Source organism: Panthera onca, chromosome A1, assembly GCF_046562875.1.
Source record: "Panthera onca isolate mPanOnc1 chromosome A1, mPanOnc1 haplotype 2, whole genome shotgun sequence".
Taxonomy (NCBI): Eukaryota; Metazoa; Chordata; class Mammalia; order Carnivora; family Felidae; genus Panthera; species Panthera onca.
The window spans coordinates 188,789,568-188,814,638 of record NC_138339.1 but is presented as its reverse complement, the minus strand read 5'-3'; the positions used below and the strand labels follow the sequence as shown (position 1 = coordinate 188,814,638).

General features: G+C 40.5%; 1 protein-coding gene across 1 annotated transcript; it reads right to left on the bottom strand.

Moving 5' to 3' along the window:
* Positions 1-588: 588 nt before the first annotated feature.
* EDNRB (endothelin receptor type B) lies at positions 589-24,824 on the bottom strand. Its single transcript, XM_060636893.3, has 8 exons — positions 24,640-24,824; positions 23,316-23,845; positions 7,737-7,849; positions 7,398-7,602; positions 5,594-5,743; positions 5,058-5,191; positions 4,417-4,525; positions 589-2,976 (listed from the first exon to the last, which is right to left on the bottom strand). Exons 2-8 carry the CDS (start codon positions 23,793-23,795, stop codon positions 2,842-2,844), a joined length of 1,326 nt encoding a protein of 441 aa, XP_060492876.3. The 5' UTR covers positions 23,796-23,845; positions 24,640-24,824; the 3' UTR covers positions 589-2,841.
* Positions 24,825-25,071: the final 247 nt, after the last annotated feature.

Genomic DNA, 25,071 nt, shown 5'->3' with positions numbered 1-25,071 from the left:
GGTTATTTTGGTCAGAGAGAGAAAGGGATCATGTGCTAAGAGACACAACACATGAGCCTTGAGGGCAGTGAGTTTGTGGTTACTCAGTACTCATTTCATTTTGCCTTGTATTAAAATTTTTTATTACTTCTGTCTCCTATCAATAGGAAACTTGCATTTTATTAATTTCATCCTACTTCACACATAGCAAACACTGAAAAGAAGCTTGTGAAATGAAGCGAGTAATCCCAAAAGCTCATTTCAACCTTTCGCCTTTGACCTTTGGTCCAATAATTAGTAACCAGTGAAATGCTCCAAAGGCAGGCAACCAGGGATAGGAAGACAGGAGGGGCCATCGCAAACTATCAACCAGATCATCAGCCTTGGAAAATTGAATGTCTTGTGTGTATATCTGGTTATTCACAACAATAAAACACAACAATAATGCAGCCTGGAGACCAGAAATTTAACAACTCTTATCCTTCCATGATCATTGTATGCTTAACATAAATAATGTCTACCCATAACATTTGTATAACCTTTAAACACTTAATCAATTGGTATTTAATAAATTATTGCCTGCGCAGTGAAAAATAAGCTGGTCTTTTTTTTTTAAACAATTTAACTTTTTATTGATTTTGTTTACATAATAAGAAATCAGCAACTACAGTAGTTGCCACTTTAAGTGACCACAAGAAGACAAAATACATAATTATTTTACATGTTTATATTACAATTTTATAGAGTTAACTACAGCATACCCATGTTTTGCTACAACCTGAATTCCTTTGGCCATATTGGTTTTAATTATGTCCAGAAATCATATTTGCTTCTTACCAACTTTTATCAGATGTTAACATTTTCAAATCAAACATTTTTAGAAAAGCTACTGAAAGCAATTTCGTTATAAATAGTCCATGTACATACTCTTTGCATGCGGTTTCAAAATTTGGAAAGATGATTACAGACCACAGTCTGATATGGAAAAGGAAAGGGTATTGGGATGTAAATGAGGAGGAAGAACCAAAACTCAGTACATGGGAATAAAAATGAGCTAAAACTTAAGTGGGAATAAAAAATATATTAGTTATCCAAAGTTAATTTAAAATCCAAAGTTTGAAATGTCTTTTGTGTTGACAAGTGTCTGAGAAAGTGATTGGGAAGAAACTAATAAACAAGACCGTGAGTGATCTGTAAATAGAATCCATGTGGCATGTGAATTAATTATTGTCATTTCTTTTTGGCCACATCTTGGGGTTTTGGTTTGCTGTATTGTCACATTAGGTGCTGGCAGAAAACAACATTGCTAGCTCATTTCCAGCACGTGGCCCAGGGTTACTAAAGGAAAAAAAAAAAAAAGTAGAAACTCTGCTATATTTTAAGACAGAGTTAAAGCTCTTGGGCCCAATTTATTCCTGCAGTCACTCTGAGAACATTGCACTGTGTTTTGCTGGAACAGAATCAGGACCTTTTGCATTGATGTGACGGGGCAATGACGAACGTCAGGCTAAGAATGGGAATCCGTCCCTGTGGGTTTCCTCCCACCCCACCTCATTTCCTCTCTCTTCCGTTCTCTCTTGTACATATTTTCACACACATATCATCCCAAGTTAACCTAAGGCGCTTTGCTGGGGAGATGAAAGAATTAGGCAAGAATGCACAAAGAAAGAGGTCCTTACAGTCCCCAAAAGCACTTTTGCCTGTATGTGACAAAAAAGCACCACATCAAAAACGGTTTTTTATTAGTTATTTATAAAAATGATATAAAAATTAGTAATAAGCTTTACAAGTAGTTGTTAAATTGGTTAATTTGTGTGATTTCAAAAAACAGTGTTTTAATTATCATATTACCCCTACGCCAGAGACCATTTTGACTGCAGCAGGTGGGAGAGGACCCTGCTTTCTCCTGCGCCCTGTGGGCCCTGCTCCAGGCAACTCACGTCCTGTCCCTTAGGTGGTTACTGGCATCTCTCCATTGTAAAGGTACTAAACGCTGGGGCTGGCCCTTTGTTGAATCATCTGCATGTCCTATAATTGTAGCTAAGTACTTGCAGATGACAAAATAAACAAATAGTGTTTCAACTATAGTAGTGAAAGGAGAATATTGTAATAATCTTGAAAAAAAATCATAGGTAGCATTTTCTTCGCAGAATACATGAGTAGGAGACTTCAAAGCAGTCTTTTGGGAAAGCATTCCAAACCTTCTCTCTCCTTCCCTTTGTGACATTTGGCCTTATCTGAATGGAGAAAGATGAATGATTTTCAAAAACCTCAATCTCTCTGATGCTACCTCCTGATCCTTTAATTATGTTTCTAATGTGAAAAAAAAAAAAAAAAAAGATACACCAGCTAAACTTGCTTTCACATTTTATAGTCCAGCCAATGGTTTGACACCATGAATTAAGAAAAGTTTCTTTTAAAGGATTTTTTAAAATTTTAAATTGAGTCATTTAAACTTTATCCAAAGATTCCATTTTACAGTGACACAATTTTCCTTTATATCAGATTCACATGAATTTAAAACATAAACCTCTTGAACAGGAATTCAGAGTGAGTTCAACCTAAACCTAAGCGGTGCAGGAATGTACTGGAAGTTATTAAGAGCTACACTGGAGTGCTGGCTGTGTAAAATTAAGTGCTTTCACGAGGAGGCTTTCTTAATTCTCAAGGCTTTTGTTTTCTCAGGCAATAAATAGCTCATAGAGAGCCATGGGTCACTGTGAGTGTTAAGAAAATAATCACTCTCACACTTTTACATTGTTTTGTGCAAGCACACAGTTGTTTTGTTTTGGCAAACGCCTCCTTGTTTTAGTGACTTCTGTCCACAATAAAGAAAATGAAATTAAGTGACTATTCCTTCTCCTAAGATGAGCTGTATTTATTACTGGAGCGGAAGTTGTCATATCCGTGATCATTAGCTTTGAACTTCAGGCATGACTGCTTTTCCTCCAAGGACTGTTTTTCTTCAAATGACTGGCACCAGCAGCATAGGCATGACTGTACAGAGCAAAGTAACTCGTTAGCCGTTCACATCAGTTACTGTCATGACTCTTCCTACTTTCTAGGGTTCTGACTGTCTGGGCATGATCGGGAGTTCTTGGCCACTTCCTTTCTATGCTGTCTTATTTTTCCCTTTAACAGCATATAATTACACAAGTAGTATATGATAGTTTTTTATACTAGAAAATACAGGGAAAGAAATGTATATCACTAAAACTCACCTTTTCATTAAAATTAAAAGGGAAAAGCACTCATTCTTGATATTTATTCTTGCTTACTTGAGAAATTCTCTTAATATTTGATAAATATATAACTCAAGACTTCTTCCTATGCAAGTAGAAATATTACCACACACCATACATATAAACACACGACCGTATATGTGCATGTGTGCATGAGCGTGTTATCTTAATAAAATTGTACTATATGTACTACTCTGTAGCCTGCTTTCTATGTCAGTGAATTTAATGTTGTATTGATGTTTTTGTCAGCCACGTGTTATGCTCGTGGGCCTTTTTAATACCGTCACACAATGAACTTAGAAAGTACATTAATGTCTCGGTTTAATCCATCCAATTTCTTTTCTTGGATTTTTTTTAAATCCCAAACTTTGTTCATACTGTTTGCTTTCTGAGGATCTGTATGCATAAGGAACTGGGAGGTCCATTGTTTTCTGTTCTCTAAAAAGAGGGAGTCGATCTTGATGAACGTTCTCTTCTAGCTCTACAATTCATGAGCTTATGAGTGGGCAAAGAACTTAAGACTGATTTAGATGTTTTGAGGAAGCTGAGTTCTTTCCAGTAATGAGCTACCAGGGACAAATGGATCATTCCCATATAAGGGAAGGGAATATGTCATTCATATTAGATTGTCGAAGGAGTGAATGAATGGATGGATGTTACAATGCAAGTGGCCAAACGAAGAATAATACACGTATTCCACATCAAGTAGCACAACTCTGCTCTACAAGCAAGGTGGCAAAGAGGAGGTAGAACCTGAATTACATGTCTCCATTAGACTTGCTATTCTCATGTCCCATATGAAAAAGATACTAAGTTAGTTATAATCCAAGCCATGCTGCCTTAGTCCAAAACCTACTGAAAACGGGAACAAGGCATTTAACTCATGTTTAGCTCTTATCATATGACACCTGTCAGACATCAATGCATGTCCTTTTTGTTAATTTTCTGAGCATTTCTCCAAGTACAACTGATTGGTTGAGGCAGATTGGAGTGGTTGATGAGGATTTATAGGCAGAAATCAAGTAGAGTGAGTTTTGAGCAGAAGTCATATTTTAAAAAATTATCTGTGATGTAACGCAAGGGAATACTGTAAAATAATTGACTAAATCTCTTTAGATATAAATCTGAATCGTTTGGAAAGGTTATATTTGATGCCAGGCTAAAAAAGAGCTTTTTTATTTTGAAATACTCTCACCTTAAAGCAGTTTTTGAATCTTTTGCTCACCAAATACAGAGCTATAGGATTAATGCAGGAATTCAGGGAGGCCATGTTGATGCCAATGTAGTCCAACACCAACAAAAAGCTGTAAGAAATATTCCAAAACATGTCTTTGTTGCTTTAAGCCTATATTCCTTGCAAACTCTTGAGTTTTGGGGGAAAAACATTACTCATATACAATAGTTTGACTTTATCACTAGTCTTTGCTCATAATGATCTCTCTCTCTCTCTCTCTGTCTCTCTCTGTCATCATGCCCCTCCCTCCCATGCCCAATTCTCTCTTTGACAATAAAATCTCATTCGGAAGTGATGAGGCTGGCTGAGAAGGCTTTGCAAAGTGCCAAGGAGAATCGGAGCTTATATTTTCAATCGTGCCACCCACTCAACATTTCGATCATTTTACGATCGAATGGAGAGAGCTCTGCTTCTCGATTCTCAGTGTTCTTATTAGTCTACTTTATTCCTTCCTCTACAACAGGAGTGAAGGGGGAAAAGTGAAAATCGTAACTGCTCCCTAAAGACTAGCAAAATGGTACTCTGTCTCTGCAAGGGACCAGTGGAAAAAACCTTCTGAATGGCGTTTACCTACAAAAATCGGTCTAGTTTACTTTTCTTACCTCAAAAGTTCACATCTATTAGGATCATTCTGATCATAAAGAGTGAGCTTCAAAATCCTGCTGAGGTGAAGGGGAAGCCAGCACAGGGCAAAGACGAGGACCAGGCAAAAGACCGTTTTGGCCACTTCCCGTCTCTGTAATAAAACCATAGTCAGGGACCAAATAGAGGATTCAGATAATCATAGTGTTCCCACTTCCCAAACAGAATATTTAATATTGTTTACAAAAAGCCAGTGGCATTTGTACAAATTCAGAACATCAAGCTTTAAGTCGAATAGTTGATGTGAATTAGAAGTAAAGTGACTAGAGATTCACCTTAAAAAGGTAATGGATCTTTCTAGATCTTTTTAGATTACGTAGAACAGAATTATCTCTCGATAGATAATATAAAAAATATTCTTTGTATTTTCAAAAATACTGGAAGCAAGAGAATGGAAGTATGGTCTAGTGTATAATAATTTTAATTTGTTGTCATTGTAATAATTTTCTTATTCATAATTATAATCATGAGTCAGCACATATTTCTATTTTCTTACCTGCTTTAAGTGGTCATTTAAAGCAATCTGCATGCCACTCTTCTTTCTCAACATTTCACAGGTCATCAGGGTATAAAAAAATGCAGTGATGGCCAATGGCAAGCAGAAATAGAAACTAAATAGCCACCAATCTTTAGCTGTCTTGTAAAACTATGGAGAAGAGAAAATTCTATGAGTTAACATTCCTCTGTAAAAAACATCTTCTACACCACACGTTAAATTAAAAAAAAAAACAACAACATACTCATCTACTTCTAAAGTAGATACATTTCCTAAACACTATATAGAATATTTCAGGCCACATCTACTGAACAAATAACTAAATACTTATACGAAGTATAACAAACATTCCTTAAAGGGCATTTCAATTCTCTAAGGCAGTGTGCTGTAATTCTGCTCAAAAATTTAGGCAGTTGGGCAAAATTAAAAATATTTGGTAATTCAAATATTTTTGCCTTCACATAAGCAAATTATCCTTAAGCAAAAACATTCTTAAGGTACTCTTTCTGTGAAATACCACATCTGAATATGTGAAGACATCCTAGTGTTTAAGGGAAGCATTCACTTTTTAACAAGTGTGTTTCCCAGACAAAAATAGATGTGGAAAGGTCTGCATTAATTATTTAGCTAAGAAATGTACGAATCTCACTTATCAATTAGAAAATCAAAGCTGCTTATGACTTAGGCTTTTTTTTTTTTTTTACTTTATTTCTGCTCTTTTTTTCCAACTGTGTTGGAGCAGAATTTATGTAATCTATGCAGAAAACTTTTTCCTTTTAACTAATAAGACACAAGAAGATAGCAATCTCATTCTCAATTTCACATTAATGTCCCTCTTTTTTCTTAAACAAATTTTTTTTTAACATTTATTTATTGTTGAGAGACAGAGACAGACAGAGCATGAGCAGGGGAGGGGCAGAGAGAGAAGGAGACACAGAATCTGAAGCAGACTCCAGGCTCTGAGCTGTTAGCATGGAGCCTGACGGGGGGGGGGGGGGGGGGGGGGGAGGGGTGGGGGGGGTGGGGGTGGGGGTGGGGGGTGGGGGTGGGGGGGCTCGAATCCATGAATCACGAGATCATGACCTGAGCCAAACTCCGACGCTTAACCGACTGAGCCACCAAGGTGCCCCACTTCTTTTTTCTTTTAATTACCGGGATACCTATAATCCCTAAAGTTGTATATAGTCTTCTTATATGTGAAATAGAAAATAACCATTGGTGACACCTGCATTAACACCTCTTAATCCATTCTGTTGGAAAGAGTCTTTTATACTCAAGATCTGTCTTCAAATACCAGCATTGCCATTTTCCCCCGTTTCCTGATTCAACGTTCTTGAATAAATGGCCAAGACAAAAAATTCTTTGCAATGGCAGCTTTCCCTTTAGACAGAGGGCAGGCTTGCCATTCAGAATCCTTCCATATCCGGGCATCTCCTACTGGATCACTCACTGAACCACCCACTCCCTCTGATGGCTGCTGTGTTGTCTTATGAGGAATCTGTAGTAGTTGGCAGTCCTTATGGAGGAGATGAGTAGAAAAGCTATACGTCCAAATCGATCCTCTCATGTGAACTTGCTTTATCTGTATCCCTGAATACCAGGGAATTTTTGTGGAAGTAGTGACCTAGCTTTCCGCAGCATTGGTCATTAGTCACCGTTAGCCCCCCGGTCCAGAGGCTTACACTCTTAATTTATGCCAAGGACAGTCATAAATCAATAGCTTCCCAAGAAGGGAAGATCAGGCGGAAAGTAGCTAAATATTTATAAGGCAAGAATGGAAAGGAAAGGAAAAGGTAAAATTCACCTGCATGAAGGCTGTTTTCTGAGTGGGACGAAGCAAGCAGATTCGCAGGTAACGTCCTTTGTAGTCAACGGTTATCATATCAAAACCCACGGCTTCAGGGACTGCCAGAACCACAGAGACCACCCAAATTAAAACAATTTCGACTGCTGTCCATTTTGGAACCCCGATTCCTTTAATTCGACTCCAAGAAGCAACGGCTCGATATCTGAAGTACAAAATAGAATTATTTGTCAAGCTGCAGAGCCTGCTTTTATTGAATTACATACTTTAGTTTCTAAGTAACATAGCAATCACTAGTATAGTGTTCAGGATATACCTGGCTTAAATATACGCTCTTACCTGTCAATACTTAGAGCACATAGACTCAACACAGTGATTCCCACGGAGGCCTTCTGGATAAAAGGCACCAGCTTACACATCTCAACTCCAAAGGGCCAGTCCTCGGCAAGCAGCTGCATTGAGAAGACATGAAGCTCTGTGAGCAAGATTTTCACACGGTGCCCTCTGAACTGCATTACTTAGTGGACGGTAATTAACATGCAGAGTTAGATAACCAATTCCAGTTCTTCTTCTTTTCCTCATGGATTACTCCTTTGAAAAGCATCAGTGTTCGATATATGGATCAGGAGAGCGGTTGGGAATAATGAAAATGCGGCCAGTTCAGGAGAATTTGTTATGCATACACAGTAGCTTAGGACCAGAATCTCCACCATGGGGCTAACTGGGGCCGATCCTGTAAGTTCCCCTTGGAAAACTGAATGTGATGCACTGAAAACATCTCTTCTACTGTCATGGAGTCTCACATGCTCAGGTCATGGCCAAACCAAAATATAGATGATAAATGTTAAAAACAGATGGCAAATGTGTATTTGCATATTTCCACTTTACTGTAGTCAACTTGAGTGCCCAGAAACTCAGCGGGAATACGCACACTGCTCCTTGAACACCCTAGACACACTGCTGTGTTAGGGCTTTACTCTAGGTGTTTCCTTATTCTGGAAGGCTCTTTCCCCACAGATCCACTGGGCTAACTCCCTTACCTCCTTCAGATTTTGCTCAAACCTCATCTTTTCAACATAACCTACTTTAACCCCATTATTAGTACAGTAACTAGCCGGGTTCCTGTCTCTCTTACCCTACTCGACTTTCCTTTTTATCCATAGCACCTGTCAACAACTATTGCATGTATTATAACATTTACTTGTTTGTTTTGTTTAGTTTTTGCTCTCTTGAATCCCTAGAGTATAAGGCAGAATACGGCCTCTGCAACTGCCTAATTCAGTTCCTGCCATGTTGTGGATGCCATATTCAAACCCCTAAAACATATAGGCACTGGCTCTACCATGAGTAAAAAGACATAAGTTCTTGCTATTATACATATATTTCTCTCCTTCCGGCTTTCACAATAGATGTACAACCATCTCTTGTGAAAACCAGTTAATTTCTTTCTTAGGACAACTGGGTGTGCCCACACTCGTTAATGAATCACTTTAGGTGAACATCTGGATTGAATGTTCCTGAGGTTTTGAAAATAAAGAAAAGTATTTCAAATCAATGTTTTTTTTTTAATGTTTTAAAAAATAATCTTCCAAAAGTGAAAACTATTTTGAAACACAAGTGAGTCTTTCTGTCCTTTCACTTTAGTGGAGTTTCTTTGTGGAGTCTGTCAAGATGTGTGATTGTTCCAAAATGGCACCAAAGACTGAAATGTGTGTCTAGTATGAATACGACTTGGAGCTCCAACATGAGACCAATTTCGTTTCCAAGTTAGATACAAAAAGTTACTCTGACATGTAGGATAGATGTTGACAAGCTTACCACAGACATGCTTCATCTAGGGTCCTGAAGATCTACAGGGCCAGGCAGGTAACACAGAGGGGTAGAGAAGCCGGGTGTAAAGAAGTCATCCGTGTCAGGAAGATAATAGAGAGTGGTAGGGTGTGGGGTAAATCCCATCTAAAAGGGGAAGCTGCTTAAAGACCATGATATGATTTTTGCCAAGGAATCCCACATTAAAAACCAACAACAAAACACAACTCTTGATTTTAACTAAAAAAATCAAATTTTTATATAAAACCTCATAATTATAAAAGTTTTTAAGTCATTTAAAATTTTTTTTTAACGTTTATTTATTTTTGAGACAGAGAGAGACAGAGCATGAACAGGGGAGGGTGAGAGAGAGAGGGAGACACAGAATCTGAAACAGGCTCCAGGCTCTGAGCTGTCAGCACAGAGCCCGATGCGGGGCTCGAACTCACGGACCACAAGATCATGACCTGAGCCGAAGTCGGCCGCTTAACCAACTGAGCCACCCAGGCGCCCCTAACTCATATTTTTAAAAAACACTGTCAAATAACATTGTATCAAAAAATATATATCTGTAGATCAGACTACTTGTGACTTCTGGATTAGTCAATTGGGTCAGAATTCTGCTTGTTCATTCATTCATTCATTCATTCATTCAATAAGCATTTATTGAGCATTCACTATATGCCAGACACCATTCTGAGTACAGGGTGCATATCAGTGAATAAGGCAAACTCCCTGCTCTCCTAGAGATTACAGGCTAGTGAAGGAGTCATATAAAAAAGTGCACACAAATATTTAATATGGTGTCATACGGTTATTGCCATTATATGAAGAGGGTATAGTGGGATTTGGAGTAATTTCTTGATAAGCTTCTCAAGCAACATCTTTCTGAAGAGGCAACATAGGAGTAAGGGATCTGACTACAGTAAGAAAGTGAGCCATGCAAAGTGCATTCAGGGCAGAGGAAGGAGCAAGTGCAAAGGTCTCGGGGTAAGAAAATAAGCCTAGTGTGCTGACCTTACACAAAGAAGTCTATCAAGACCCAGGCCAAGTGTCTAAGAGATGATGTTGTAGAAGGAGTCGTCTGAATAATTTTCGAGGAAGTACATTGTCCGTTTTTAAACAGGGAAATGGCATGGTCTTATTTATGGTTGAAGAAGATCACTGTCAGGGGAGCCTGGGTGGCTCAGTTAAGCGTCTGATTCTTGATTTGGGCTCAGGTCGTGATCTCACAGTTCGTGAGTTTGAGCCCCACATCAAGCTCTGTGCTGACAGTGTGAGCTTGCTTGGGATTCTGTTTCCCTCTTTCTCTCGGCCCCTCCCTGCTTGTGCTCTCCCTCTCAAAAATAAGTAAACATTAAAAAAATAAAAATAAGTAAAAATATCAGTGTGGATGCTCAATGTAGAATAGAATGTGGGGTTGAGAAAGGAAGCTTTGATGAGAGATTGTGGTCAGCTGGACCCGGTGGTAACCTGGGGCTGAACGAATGGGTTGCAGACCAAATATATTTTTATATTTGAAGGTGGAGCCGGGAGGATTTGTTATGGTTTGGATATAAGACACGAGGAGTCAGGGAACTAAGAGGTTTGTCACATGAATGATGGAGCCATTCAGACTCATTCATCAGACTCAGGATGCCTTAGGTCTGAACCGGCTATGAACTTAAGATACTTTAAAGGAACCGCCAATTGTCCTTGGAAACATAAGAATAAAAAAGTTCCAACCAGTTCCAAGGACTCTACCAGACCAGCTTCTTATGAATTATCCAGACAATATTTCTAATTCTGATTGCTCTTAGAGGTATCAGGAAAAAAAAAAAAAGAAAGAAAGAAAACAAAACTAACAGTTAGGTGGCACTTGCAAATGGGTTAGGCATTATTCTAAGCACTTTGCACATACCATATCGTTGACATCTCTGAAGAAATCCTAGGACATAGTACTACTGATCCCCATTTTACAGATAAGAAAACTGAGGCACTTAGAAGGTTATTAACATACTGTGTTGGTTTTAAATACGTCCACAAATTCTTTGCTGCTCCTCCCTTCACAAGGTGAAGAAGCCTCGTTTCCCTTTCCTTGAATGAGGGTTGGCTTTAACAATTTGCTTTCTACGAACAGAATGTGGTGAAAGGGATGATGTGTGATGTCGGAGACTAGTTCACAAAAGGCATATGGCTTTCTCCTTGTGGTCTGGTGGATCACTCATTCTCAGGAGACCAGGTGCCATGTCAGGAGGACACCCAAGTGTCTGTGGGCAGGCCAGCATGGCGAGGAACTTAGGCTTCCTGAAAACGACTAGCAAAAATTTGCCAGGGGCACCTGGGTGGCTCAGTCGGTTAAGCATCCGACTTCGGATCAGGTCATGACCTCACAGTTTGTGAGTTCGAGGCCCGCATCAGGCTCTGTGCTGACAGCTCAGAGCCTGGAGCCTGCTTCAGATTCTGTGTCTCCCCCTCTCTCGGACCCTCCCCCACTCACACTCTGTCTCTGTCTCTCTCTCGAGAATAAGTAAACGTTAAAAAAAAAAAAAAAAGAAAAGAAAAAAAGGTGAGACTAGCACAAATTTACCAGCTGTATGAATGAGAGATTCCTCCAGCTTTAGGCAAATCTTCAGAAAACTGAAGCCCTTGGCAAATACCTTGACTGCACCCTCATGAGAGACACTGGACCAGAAGCACCCAGCTAAGCGGTTCCTGAATTCTAGAGCCACAGACAAGGTGTGAGATAATAAAAGTTTATTGTTTCAAGCCACTAAGTTTTGGGGTTATTTACTATTCATCATTTGACAAGTAATATATCTGTCCTTGCTTTACTCACTTGGTTACTTGTCCTGGTAACTTGGTTTATTACTCACTGAAGTAACCGATCCACATTTGAACCCACATGGTCTGATTTTAGAGTCTATATAGCGTTTTAGAGAAACTGACCATAGAAAAAAGATTGTTTAGAATTAAATCAATATTCGCATTTTGACCCATACCTATGTGTCAATGGTAAAAATATCTAGATGCAAAATAAAATCTCTCCTAAGCACGTAGCCATTTCATTCACATAATATCCAAAAATTAACATATTTCCAAATATCTTATTTGCCTCAAACTATTTCCAGATATGCAAATATTAGGATCACCTAGGAGCAGGCATCAGATGAATCAAGATGAATGAGCATCCAGGCCACTGAAGGGAAAGAAGTCTGGCCAATGGAAAGGAGCCCTGTACTGAATCCAGGCCCTGTTTTGAGGTTACTATTGTTTTTGGCTCAGCCCAGAAATTGGAGGATTGTTCTTCATACCACTGGGAGGCCTGCAGCTCAACCTCTGACCCAAGTTATCACAGGGGATAGGGAAACACAAACTGAAAATTGTAACCATTCTCTTCACGTTCGACACAGAGATAGTCAGAAACCGAATCATAACTGAGGGCTTACAATTTTCTAATCTACCCTTCCAAAGGGAAAGGAACTGCAAACCCGGGAGCATTAACCTTCATCAGCTTTTTTGGCTTTGTGGGCTTTTAATTCAGGCCCAAATGCTGCTGGTCCTGGAAGGCCACAAAAGATGAGAGACAAAGTGCCCACTGTCACTTCTGTTATTTTGTAATGAGAAGGGTGACTTTGGCAACCCCTGCCTCTCTCCAACCAGAAGGCTTTGTGGAGACTCTGAGAAGCCAGCTACCCAGTGGCAGAAACCATGCCCACTTCTGATGCTCATCTTGGTCTTCATGGCTTCCAGTAAGTCTTGGGCAATTTAGTGCTGGGAGCTTATTTAAAATGCAAAGACATCAACCCCTTGCTTAACGGTGAACAAAACCCCAAGTGGAAGTGAAGGAAGATTTACTAAAATTTGAAAACAAACATCACTCTCAACCAAGGTGCCATCTTTAAATTTCAGTGAAAGAATGTTCTTATAGATTTTTGTGATAACTGGAAATTAATTATTTCACTCTTTGTTGACAAAAATCCTGACATCCAACACCTAATTTGAAGTACAACAGTATAGCTTTCCTCTTGTAGGGGAAATTGATTCTTTTTATTGCAAGAGGAAGTAATTCTAACTTTAAACCCAGCAATAACACATTCTTATTCCTCATGTTGAGTTTTTTCTTTGGACTTCACTCCATTCAATTAGATAACTTAAGGGCAAGATCTGAATACTGAAAACAAATCAAGCACGCAATCAGACAAGTCTCTCTAATTGCAAAATCAATGTTAGAGTTCTGTATTGTTTCTTGGTCCCTATCACAGGAATTAAATGTCTAGGTTCTGCTTAAAAGTAAGTTTGAATATATATTACCTACCACTAATTAAATGTGAACCAGTTAGAAATTACTCCCATAACTGTTACTGGTTTTCATATTGCGATGACTCAACCAACCAAGAGCTTTTGACACTGTTAGGTCCTACAGCGTGGTGTCCATTCGACAAATGATAGCCCACGCTTGTGCTCATTCCCTTCCCTTATGGTTTACACTGCTTCCCGAGAACGTTTCTTTTGTATGAATAAAAACAAATAAGTAAATCAACACTAGACTGAAAAAAGACGTGATCGTACTGATTATAAGATTTCTACTCAAGGATGACCATGACTGCATAACTTTATGTTGGAATGGCTGTTTATGAAAGAAAAGAAGGCAATAGCATACAGGGGCACCTGGGTGGCTCAGTCGGTTGAGCATCTGACTTCGGCTCAGGTCACGATCTCATGGTTTGTGGGTTCGAGCCCCGCATCGGGCTGCCTGCTTCGGATTCTGTGTCTCCTTCTCTCTCTGCCCCTCCCCCACTTGTGCTTTGTCTCTCTCTGTCTCTCAAAAATAAATAAGTGTAAAAAAAATTTAGAAAAAAGGCAATAGTATACAAATACATTATTTTTCTATTACATTTAACATTTTTATATTATATATTTTTTCTCAATTTCTAAAAGGATAAATAGCATGAATAGGAAATAAATATCCCCTTTTTATAAGTATTGTTAATGATTCCTACAAAATCTCTCCAACTGGGAGATTTACATTTTTCATTTATCTTTTTAATTAAAAATCACATTCCTGAGAAATTAAATGGAGAAAACCCTGTTAATACATACCACTGTTAATGCCCAAAGGAATTAAGCCCCATAAAGTCAGGAAATTTGAAAGTTAACCGTCTTGCACTAATAAATGTCCAATCGCTTCATTAACCTTATATACCATTTTCTTTTCCTATTTTTTAAATCAAGAGTATATACTGAGTTTTAACTATTTACTTGTTTCAGAATACTCTATCACATTGTTAATGTCCAGCATAGTGCCTGGCACACAGCGGTCACTCATTAAATGCCTGTTGATTAACAGTGAATGCGTGTGCAATGGATGAATGCATGAATGCAATCATAAGGCAGAAATCTTATGATAAAACTACTGTCATGAACTTTCAGTTCTCATATTTGGAGCAAAGTCTTTAGAGAACTGAGATGGCTACGCATTTATTGTTTGTTTGTTTGTTTGTTTGTTTGTTTGTTTTTGTATCGTCTATTCCATGCCCTTCCTTCCTCTTTCCAGAGGATCAGATCTTCTTGACACATGGAGCCAGGGCCCTGAGGGATTGCGGGGTGATGGTTGGCTCTTCTCTTTTTGGAGTTCCGCCTTCCGAACAGGCTAGAAAAAGTGAAAAGCAAAAGTTCCTCTCCCATCCTGTCGCTCCTACTCAAAGCTGCCAAGGAAATGACTGACATAAAACAGAACTTACTGTTTCTCAATATCTAACGGGATCCTACCAGGAGCTTTAGTTGTAAATTTGGTGGAGATGGCTGCCTAAGCATGGAGATGCTGTAGGACATGATTGTTTAAAAGGCTGGGTGAGCAATATATTTACAACAACAACCAGGGTTACTTTGCCAGACGGCTGTGATGAAGTGTGAACCTTTCTTTCAAATGACTGGTATTATAGAAATGTTTTTACAGTGAGAGTCAAAAGAGGGAAATAATGGAGTGGTTGTGTTTCACAGCTTTGGGAAAGGGTGTATTCTTCTGTTTTTATCTGTTTCCTGCAGCAGATAAGAATTTTTCTGCATTTGAACTGGCATTTTAAAGATAGAGCACGCTTATTAAGGGATTTTCATTTCTTTTTTAATCGTACGTATGGACAGAATTTAAGGTAAGCTGCTGGTCAGGTACACAGAAAATATTTTCTTGACGTATGTCGTACCTGTGCCCTTGGGGACAGGTATCAATTACAAGTTCCATTCTGCATCCATTAAAATGCACTTAATCACCTAAAAATTAGGTCGTGAGGATTAGAAATATGTGGGTCAGAAATAATGCCAGCATAACCCCAGGGGTGACACTTAAACAGACCACAGTGTGAACAACGCCCCCTGGAGTTGGGCGAGACAGAGGTTCTGTCTCCAAGAATCTGTTGCGTGCACACCCGCAGAACAGAGGGTTTTTCCTGCTCTGGAAACATTCCTATGACTTGCTTAAATACAACATTGACTCCATGAAGGTGAATGGAGTTTCCTGAAACAAAATCTCCAGAAGCAAAAAGAAAAGATTAAAAAAATATATCTTAGGAGAAATTTAAGTTTACTTTAAATATATTCTCTGCTAGTGTTACAATGAAATCTATCTCCAAGTCTGTAACAGGTCAATAAATAGATTGCTACTCTCCTATTATTCGAATTTAAGAATACATGCACAGTTTGTGCTTAAAAACTCACTGACATGTTACATATTCTGAAGAGTCCAACTAAGAGCATTAAGAAATGCTGTTTACAGACCTAGTAGATTTTTTGATTCATGTAGCTGAACTGTATCTTCTATGATCACTGTGACATGTGAAAAATGTCAGAATTACAAGCCGATGGTCTCGCGGCTCAGAAAGAGACTCTGAAACTTCATGAAGTCAACAAATCTTATTAAATCATCTCATGTCTTACCTAAACCTAATTCTATCCAGAAAATATCTTTGGGACACTGGTAAGCTACTATGAGAAGACATTTGATTACCATGCAATCTCAAAGCCCTTTAAAATAGTTTGAAAACACTGAGCGAGGGGGAAGAAAGATATGTACAACATAAACATCCAGAGGATAGTTTTCCTCCTTTCTGGAAACTACAATTGAGCTAAAGAGGACAGAAGTAGAGAGAGGACACAAATCAGGGGGCATGAAAGTGGCTGTGAGTCTTAGGGACAGAGAATTGCTCGACAAATTCTCTGTCAACTTTGCTAATAAATTTCTGACTCAAGCATGAGCCTCTTTCTTGCTCTTCTACCACCACACTTGGGCTATTTTCTTCGTTTACATTTTCCCCAGAGGGTCTATAGGGGGAAAGAGAAGTAATCAATCTCTAAAATAAAAGCACTGGCAAGAGGAAAGGACAGAAGTCTAAAATTAGAGAAGTTGTTGGGTAAGATGTACCCAATACACCACACTCAGCTGCCTCCCAAACGTAACCAACCTCATCAAAGTCTTGAAAGAGATTGTTTCACATCATAAATTACATCTTGAATCTTATTTAAGCTCAGGCTTTATCTGTCAACACCCTTTGAAGCACTTAATCATTTATTAGCATTTGTCATGTTTCTCTAAAAATAATTAACTATAGCATATTAGCCACACATAGATCACCTTATATGGTTTTTCTTTGCAAAATGAAGCACGTGGCTCCCTGGCCTTGAGACAACAGGGTCTTGGCTATGTCATCCTCTTGTATACCTATGGAAATATCTTCATCCTGAACAACTCATTTAAAGTGAGCAAAGAAAAAATGTAGAGCCTTTGATAGATAAGCCTGGGCATATTGAAAGTAACATTGCCATGACATTTTAAGAGGCTTGGATTTATGGAGTGGCCAGTGGCAGATCAAAAGCAAATGCAAGGACTATAGAGTTAACCTAGCGAATCTTTCATTGCCCAAGGCCAAGAGTTTCCCAACCATTTTGTCACAGGAATCCACGTGTGGAACAATAAATTGGGAATGTGAACTCTTGAGTTTCTGGATTATTTGAATTATGCTATTGACCTATTATGTAACTATGGCCAATGTTCTCATACAGGAAGAGGAACAACTTCACCCTTCTTTTTCATCTGAACAGTTATAAAAATTATGATTATCAAAGCCCCACTGTCCTTATGTTTTATGTGTAACATCTTTTGTCCACAAGCATCTGTCTGGTACTGACTGTTGCAGGCACGACACTAGGTGGGTGTTGGGGTATTAGTTTTATCTGTTAGTTGATTCTAGGTCATTCAGAGCTAATAGCCTATTAATACTTTGTAAAAGCTAACACCTTACATGTGCTTAATTGGTGCTCCTTAATTTTTTTTTTTTTTTTTTTTTTTTTTTTTTTTTTTTTTTTTGCTTTAAATAAATGAATCTCAACATATCTAGGTTCCATTTCGGGTTCAAAGAGCTTCTGCCACTAGAATATCTCTAAATATTATAAAATGTTAGTAAAATATCTCAGTTACCTAACTGGAGATGAGGAGTATTATTATCTGGGAAGAAATCAGACTCCCCTATCCAATGATACTTTTACTTCTTATGTTGCTCTGTGTGCATAAACCTCCACTTACCGATCAGACAATTATAACTTCAAAAGTTAAATCTGATGGAGTTCCAGTAACTTTTACTTATAACTATGAAACTAGTCAATTGCACATAAACTTGTTAATTACTAGAAGTAGTCTAAGTTTGGAAGTGAGGAAGGTTAAGTTTGTTCAGAAAGATAGGGTGTCATAAGCAGAAAATGTCTGATTACCTGACAAGGTCACTTCACTCAAAACTCATTTGTGGGTTCAGTGAAGCAACTCCACATTTTTACATGCCAGCATTTAAATGTCAGGTATACCCTACCTTAACTAGTTAAACATTAAAGATCAGCGATTTTGCCTTTCAGAACTATGAAGGCAGGCTCTTTGCCTCTAATAGTAGCTTACGAAATCTTAACAGCAAAGCCATTCAAAGGCACTCCACCACCGCTGGACATCTGATTACATGTGGATCCTTATCAAACCAATGTCCATACCGATAACCTGTCTTCCAGTTCACAAGCAGATTTGTTTGCAAATGCAGTTTGCTTACACATAAAGGAAGTTACATTTGAGAATTAACTGTATTAGCTCAGTTACCCATGCCCATATAGCACTGAGAGTGAAATTGTTAAATGAAATCCAGAGATAATTTAAAAACTCATTATTTGCTCAAGAATTTTTAATTGCTTGAGAAGTTAAAAGAAGTTAAGTAAATTTTAACTTGAACTTGCCACCAACCTTTGTTAAATATCACTGCTAAACCAAACGAAGCCAAACGAACTAACTAACCAACCAATCAGCCACCAACAACATAAAACCTTCACGGCATCCAGAAGTATACCCCTGCTTTGCTGTTTGTACACAGCTGGGACAGCTTTGACATCAGTGCTACCGCAACTTACTAGTCAGATAGGTTCTCGTAGGCAACAGACATATTGGTTACCCCATTCACCGCAGTCTATACAAGGAAGGACACAACTAGCCTGTGAATAAGAAGAGGTTCATCCTCACATCATATACTTATAAATACTGGCTTTTGGTTCAGGTACATGTATATAGACCATGTAAATATTGGCATGGTGATCCATGTATATACTAGAGATAGACATTAATACATGCATATATGTATGGAGATGTTATATAAAATAGTGACCCAAGCTAAGAGTACAACCATAACTTTGGGGCATAAAATAGAGACATCTATCAAAATCACAAATGCACATACCCTTTGATTTAGTAATTGTAGTTCTAGAAATTTTCAGATATAGTCACACATGTGTGCAAAGCCATTTGTATGAATCTATTACTTGTAGTCACATTTATAATGGCAAAGCTGAAAAAAAAAAAGCCCAAATTTTCATTCTTACACATACACACACACACACACACACATTTATTTTTTTCTTACTAGGTGCCAGGCACTGTGCCAAATGCTATTTACCGGTCTATTTATATGTGTTTATATGTGTATACACCTGTGCACAGAGATATAAAGATACATATAAAAGTTATAATTTTCTGATCGGTAAGTGGAGGTTTATGCACATAGAGCAACATAAGAAGTAAAAATATCCACTTTGGATGACTGCCTTTTCCATTTTCATCTGGATGGACTTACATAATGTAACATGTTAGAGCCTTAGCAGACACTTCTGGGAAGGATAAGCCAGACTCTTCTTTTCAGCATATTTACATGAATATGCATATGTGAAGTACTTCAACAGTTTCCTTTGTCTGGGTTTCCTATGATACCTCTGTGGCCTTCATCATAGGATTTCCTCTCAGCCATAGGATACCTGGTGAGAGGACTGATTTTACCTGAAAGTTTCCAGAGACCTTGTCTCTTGAGGTAGAACAGATCTATATCCTAAGGGTTGTCGGCACCTCCCTGTGAAGTCCTGTCCCATTCTACAGCAGTATCAGAGACTATGACATTTTGGGTTTGTCAACTTTTTTGAATGCTAGATTTACTGACCTCCAGATTAATGTAATAGATTCACATTGATGTCCCTTGGGTGTGCCAACAGATGGGTTAGGTGGGCTCTATGAAATTGCAAATGTTGTGTGTGTGTATGCATGAATGACTTTTTTTGCATTTTAATATATTATAATTATTATATCATATTAATTATATGTCAATTGTATATAATATATACAATTAAATGGATCCTGAAAGATAATTGTAATATCCCACAAAAACAAAATTAGAGGTCATTAGTTTAGGGGTGCCTGGGTGGCTCAGTTGGTTAAGCATCCGACTTCAGCTCAGGTCATGATCTCAGGGTTCGTGAGTTCGAGCCCCATGTCGGGTTCTGTGTCTACAGCTCAGAGCCTGGAGCCTGCTTTGGATTCTGTGTCTTCCTCTCTCTCTTCCCCTCCCCTGCTTGCGCTCTCTCTCTGTCTCTCTCTCTCTCTCTTAAAAATAAATAAACATAAAAAAAAATTAGAAATCATTGGTTTAGAGATTAAAGTCTCCCAGTTTAGGATAAGTTTAAATGGCATTCATAATTCACTTAAATTACTTTGTGTTCAGTATAATACCTGATTATGCTGAGCTTCTAAATGCATTTTTAAAAACTTACTTATATGGTTGGGTACCTGGGTGGCTCAGTTGGTTAAGCATTTGATGTTGGCTCGGGTCATGATCTCACAGTTTGTGAGTTTGACTCCCACCTCAGGGGAGCACAAACCTCACTTCGGGTGAGCTTGAGCCCTGCTTCTGGTGAGCCCCGCTTCTCTCTCTCTCTCTCTGTCTGCCCCTCGCTCACTTGTGCCCTATGTTTCTCTCTTTAAAAAAAAAAAATAACTTACTTATATGGCATCACAATTATTTAGGAGAATAAATGGCTTTTAACTAGTCTGAATTGGGTGTTTTTTGTAAAATAAAGTCTTTAAAATAACAGTGATATTATCCATATTATGTACTACAGATCATCTGAAGGGGAATTTCAGGAGATAGAAATCTTCACATGACTCAGATTAAAGCTGGAAATGTTTACCAAGCACCCTGCCGTGTGGCAGCGTGTCCTGTAATCCCACCAGGGCACGCAAATGAGGTTCTAAGAATACTGCATGTGAGAGAAGGGAATGCTGGGTCTGAGCTCACTCAGTGCAGAGGGACAGGGAAGGCCCCAGGTCTAGGAAGACTTAGAACCTTCCGGGTTCTAGGGCCCAGATAGCCTGGGTCCAAGCCCTAGTTTCACCACTGTCCAGTGGTGCAACATTGGGCAAGTTACTTCCTCACCTGTCCAACACGGAGTTTTCCTGTAAAACAGGGATGACAACAGTACCTCCTCCCTGGGGTTTGCTGCAGTGATTTAGTGATACCGACCAAGAACCTAGTGCATAATAAATGGCAGCCATTATTATTATATTATGCTTCAAGCGACACATGTTTACATGCAAGATAAAAATAAACTAAAAGCTACTATGTAGCATTCCACTTTGGCAAACTTGGCAATGGGACCTTATTCTTTGTGATGGATGTGTTTATGACCAATATAGATGACTGGGGGCCCAGATTTGTAATGACTGTTTACTTCAGAAGTAAAAGCACAGTTTTAACAGATTGAATGGCTTCAGGCAAAATGATGTAATTTCCTAGGGAAATCGTAAAGAAAATTGAAATGAAAGTAAAAACTGTGTGCCCTCCACGCTCCCCACCCCGGGAGTCAGATATTCTCTGGTTTATCAAATGTAATCATGTGATCAGAGAAAGTAAGAAAGTAAGAAAGTCCTCCCCGAGGAGACCTTTCACACAATTCTATGCAAGCCTAGCAAAACTGGATTGTAATCTCCCTTTTCAGAAGGATTTTTATTTCACTCATTTAAATATTTTGCAACATCCACTCTACAGTTTCTCGAGTTAGTTCTGATGAATTGAATTGAAATTCTTTTGTCAAATTGGAACAGTAAGAGTTGGTCGTTGGGGCTGCTTAAGAAGTAAGCGCATCACTTCTGGTTCTAACAGAACTGTGACTGCATCTAAGGGACCATTTTCGATTGCACCTCTCCCAGGAAACACTCAGACTTCATGAGAACAAGTTGCCATGCAGCATTTTAGGATTTCTTCTATTTATCCCGCATTTGTGGGAGTGTTTCCTTCCAGAGCCTGGATCTTAATCCGAATCCTATATCTAAACTTCAGAAATTGCTAGAATTCCCTTAAAGTATGGTTATTTGGATTAGGATTAAAGGCATGTCTCATGGTGCTTCCTGCCACAAAGATCAAAACATCCCCTATCACCCCTTCTCAGCCTCCATGCCACATTTTCCCCCTTGTACTGAGCCCTGGATTAGCTTCAGGCAAATTCCCAAAGCACATTCCCTTTTCCTTACACTTTGGTTCTGTTCTTATGTGTGACTTTCTACTGCTGATCATGATGGGTAAGCAGAGTTTTAGATCCTTGCATGGGCTTTAAAAATTTTCTGGCTCTTTCACCCAGGCTCTTTTTCTTAACACCACAATACCCCAGTAGCTGGGCACTAACAGCCTCATTGTAGAGTTGAGGAAACTAAGGCCCAGAGATGTCGGGATGTGTCTAGAGTTCCAAAACAACCTGGAGTCAAATAGTGCGGGGGTTTATGTCCTGCCCTAGCTCTCTGTGCCCGGTTCCCTGTGGTAATCACAATTAACGTTAGCAGCTGAAACAATTTAGAGACTTCACGCTGAGTGCTCTTTGGTTTGTTCTCAAGGTAATCGATGGGGGTACAGCTTGTACTTTGGACCTGACAGATTTGGGCTTGAATCCCACCTCCATCTCTTACTAACTGTGAGGCCTCGAACATCTTGTCGATCATCTGTAAAATGGAGAAATACCTACTTGCGGGCTGTCAAAAGTAGTAAAGGGAAGTAACCCATCCTTTCCAGGGCTTGGCCCGCTCTAGACATGCACTAAAGAGCAGGTGCAGTTCAGTCATTCACAGCAGGTGAAGCGTGTTGGTGTACTCTAATCTGGTCTCTTTCTTCTAGCCCATTTGTTTCCTAAAAAACCCAATTCCAGCTCCTCTACTTTTAGGGCCCTCCACAAAAATGCTTCCCAAGGTTGGTGTGCATGTGAATCGCCTAGGTATCTAAAGATGCGGATTCTGCTTTTGTAAGTCTCGGCTGGAGTTGCAGTTCTAACAGGCTCTCTGGTGACATCGGTCCTGCCAATCTGTGGACCACATTTTTTTTTTTTTTTTTTTTTTTTTTTTTTTTTTTAGAGACAGTGGGCCCAGTGACCTAGGCTTAGGGACTAAATACTTCAGGACCAGTGGTTCTCAGAGTTTACAGTTCATCCTCATCACATGGAGGGCTTGTTAAAAATACATACTACTGGGCTCTATCTCAGAGTTTCTGAAATCAGTAGGTCTGAGGTGGGGTCATAAAATGTCTTTTCTAACATGTTCCCTCCCAAGTGATGCTGATCCTGCTGGTGTGGGGATTATGCTTGCTCGAGGCTTAGCCTCAGGTTACTGAAGACCAGTAGGGAATTTGTTTCCAATGCTAGCTGACTTTTAGGAGGCTATGGATCTTCTAGAGTAAGCATCCCCCAAAGGCTCTTCCGTCTTCCTCCTCCTACCTAGGCACCCTCCCGTCAAAATTGGCCCTTTACCTTGTAGACAGTGATGGGGATGTCAATGATGATGTGTAGCAGGTCTCCCAGAGCCAGGCTGGCTATCAAGATATTAGGGCCGTTTCGCATGCACTTGTTCTTGTAAATGATTCTCAGCAGTGTGGAATTCCCGATGATGCCCAGCACGAACACTAGACAGGACACCACTGTGTTGATATACTTGAAAGTCTCCTTGATCTCAATGGATCTCTCGCACGGAGGAGGCGAGCGTGGCCGGGCTCCGGTTGTTCTCCCTGCTTTAGGCATCTGCGGGGGTGCAGAAGTCGACGGCAAGCTGGCGTTGGGATCCTTCGGCCAGGAAACCTCGGCGGGGGGCGTCATTATCTCTCCGGGTCCCGGAAGTGGCAGAGTGGCCCTGGTCGATGGGAATCCCCTCTCTTCTCCCTGGACCCCCGCCACGCCGCAGGCGATGACCAGCGCCAGCAGGGCGCGTCCGCGCAAGCTTGGCGGCGGCCGCATGCTGCTGCCTGCTCCAGTGGGCGTCGGGTGGCCGCTGTGCAGCTCTGAGTCTGGAGAACCGCAGGGAAGAAAGACTGGAAGCTTGGGGCAGCTACCCCAGCCACGCCCCTGCAAACCGCTAGCGCAGAGCGCAGCCGCGCGGCGAGCGTCCGCGCGCAAATGTAACTCAAGTTTGCGCGCCAGTGCTAAACCGGCGCGCGTGACACTCCTGAGTCGCTCGACTGTCCTTCCCGAACCAGCTTTCCCTGTGCTTTTTTTCTCCCTTGCGTTCCCCCGGGGGATTAGTGACTCGCAGTGGGGCGGGGCATTCTGGAAGGGGTGTGCCAGAGAGAGAAGGATGGGTGTCCAGGGCTTAGCTTTGAGCTCTTTGGTGCGTCCCGGGGAAGCACAGAAGTTCTGGCTAAGGGTGCGTGGGGACTGGGGGGACCAAGGCACCCAGAGGCCAAGGGCATATGCCAACCTCTGCATTTTGCTCCGCAGGGAACGCGGACACCCGGTGTCTGAACGTCGTCAAGACTCCTCCCGGCGGTGGAAGCCACTACTCCCCAGCCGCCTGCGCTCGGATCGCCCCGGCGCCCGCCGGAGTGCGCCGGCTGACCCACACAACTCGTCCGACTTGGGGGAGTGTCAGCATGAACTTCGAAGCGTCTGTCCCCTCTAAGTGGTTTCAAACTTTTATTTGCTCTCCTTTACTCCAACCTCATTTTAATTCATTGTATCTATGCGTCTTTTTTTTCTTTAATTAGATTTAAAAGTAGATATCCCCAAACTCCCAACCCAAGCTGAAGCACCAGGAGAAGGTTCAATCACTAATTTTAACTCAACACCAAGCCAGAATGTTTACCTCGCGAATGGGAAGCACCGGGAGCAAAGCGATGAGCGGGGACCTCCTTCCCGGGACGCTCGGCTCGCAGGTCGGTTCCAGCCCGCTCTAGGGGGCGAGCACGCCTCCCTTCAGGGCCGGGCGGTCCGGCTCTGAGGAAACGCCTAGGGAATGCCAGACCAAGTAACCTCCACAGTTGCTCGAGGTCTCTGCCGTCCTGAGACAAGTACTTTTATTCATTCGTCCTTTCCCCATCAATCACCGCCAGACTCCTCCCGCGCCTTCCGACCGCTCTGCAACCTTTCCCCCTGGGCGACGCCTGGACAGCATCAGCAGGAGCTGCCCGCTGGCCAGGGCAGTCCCCGTCCGGGGACGCGTCCGAGAGCCTGCTGCTTGTCAGCGTTCTGGGTTCTCCAAACCACCAGCCTAAACCAAGGACAAGTTTCCACGCAC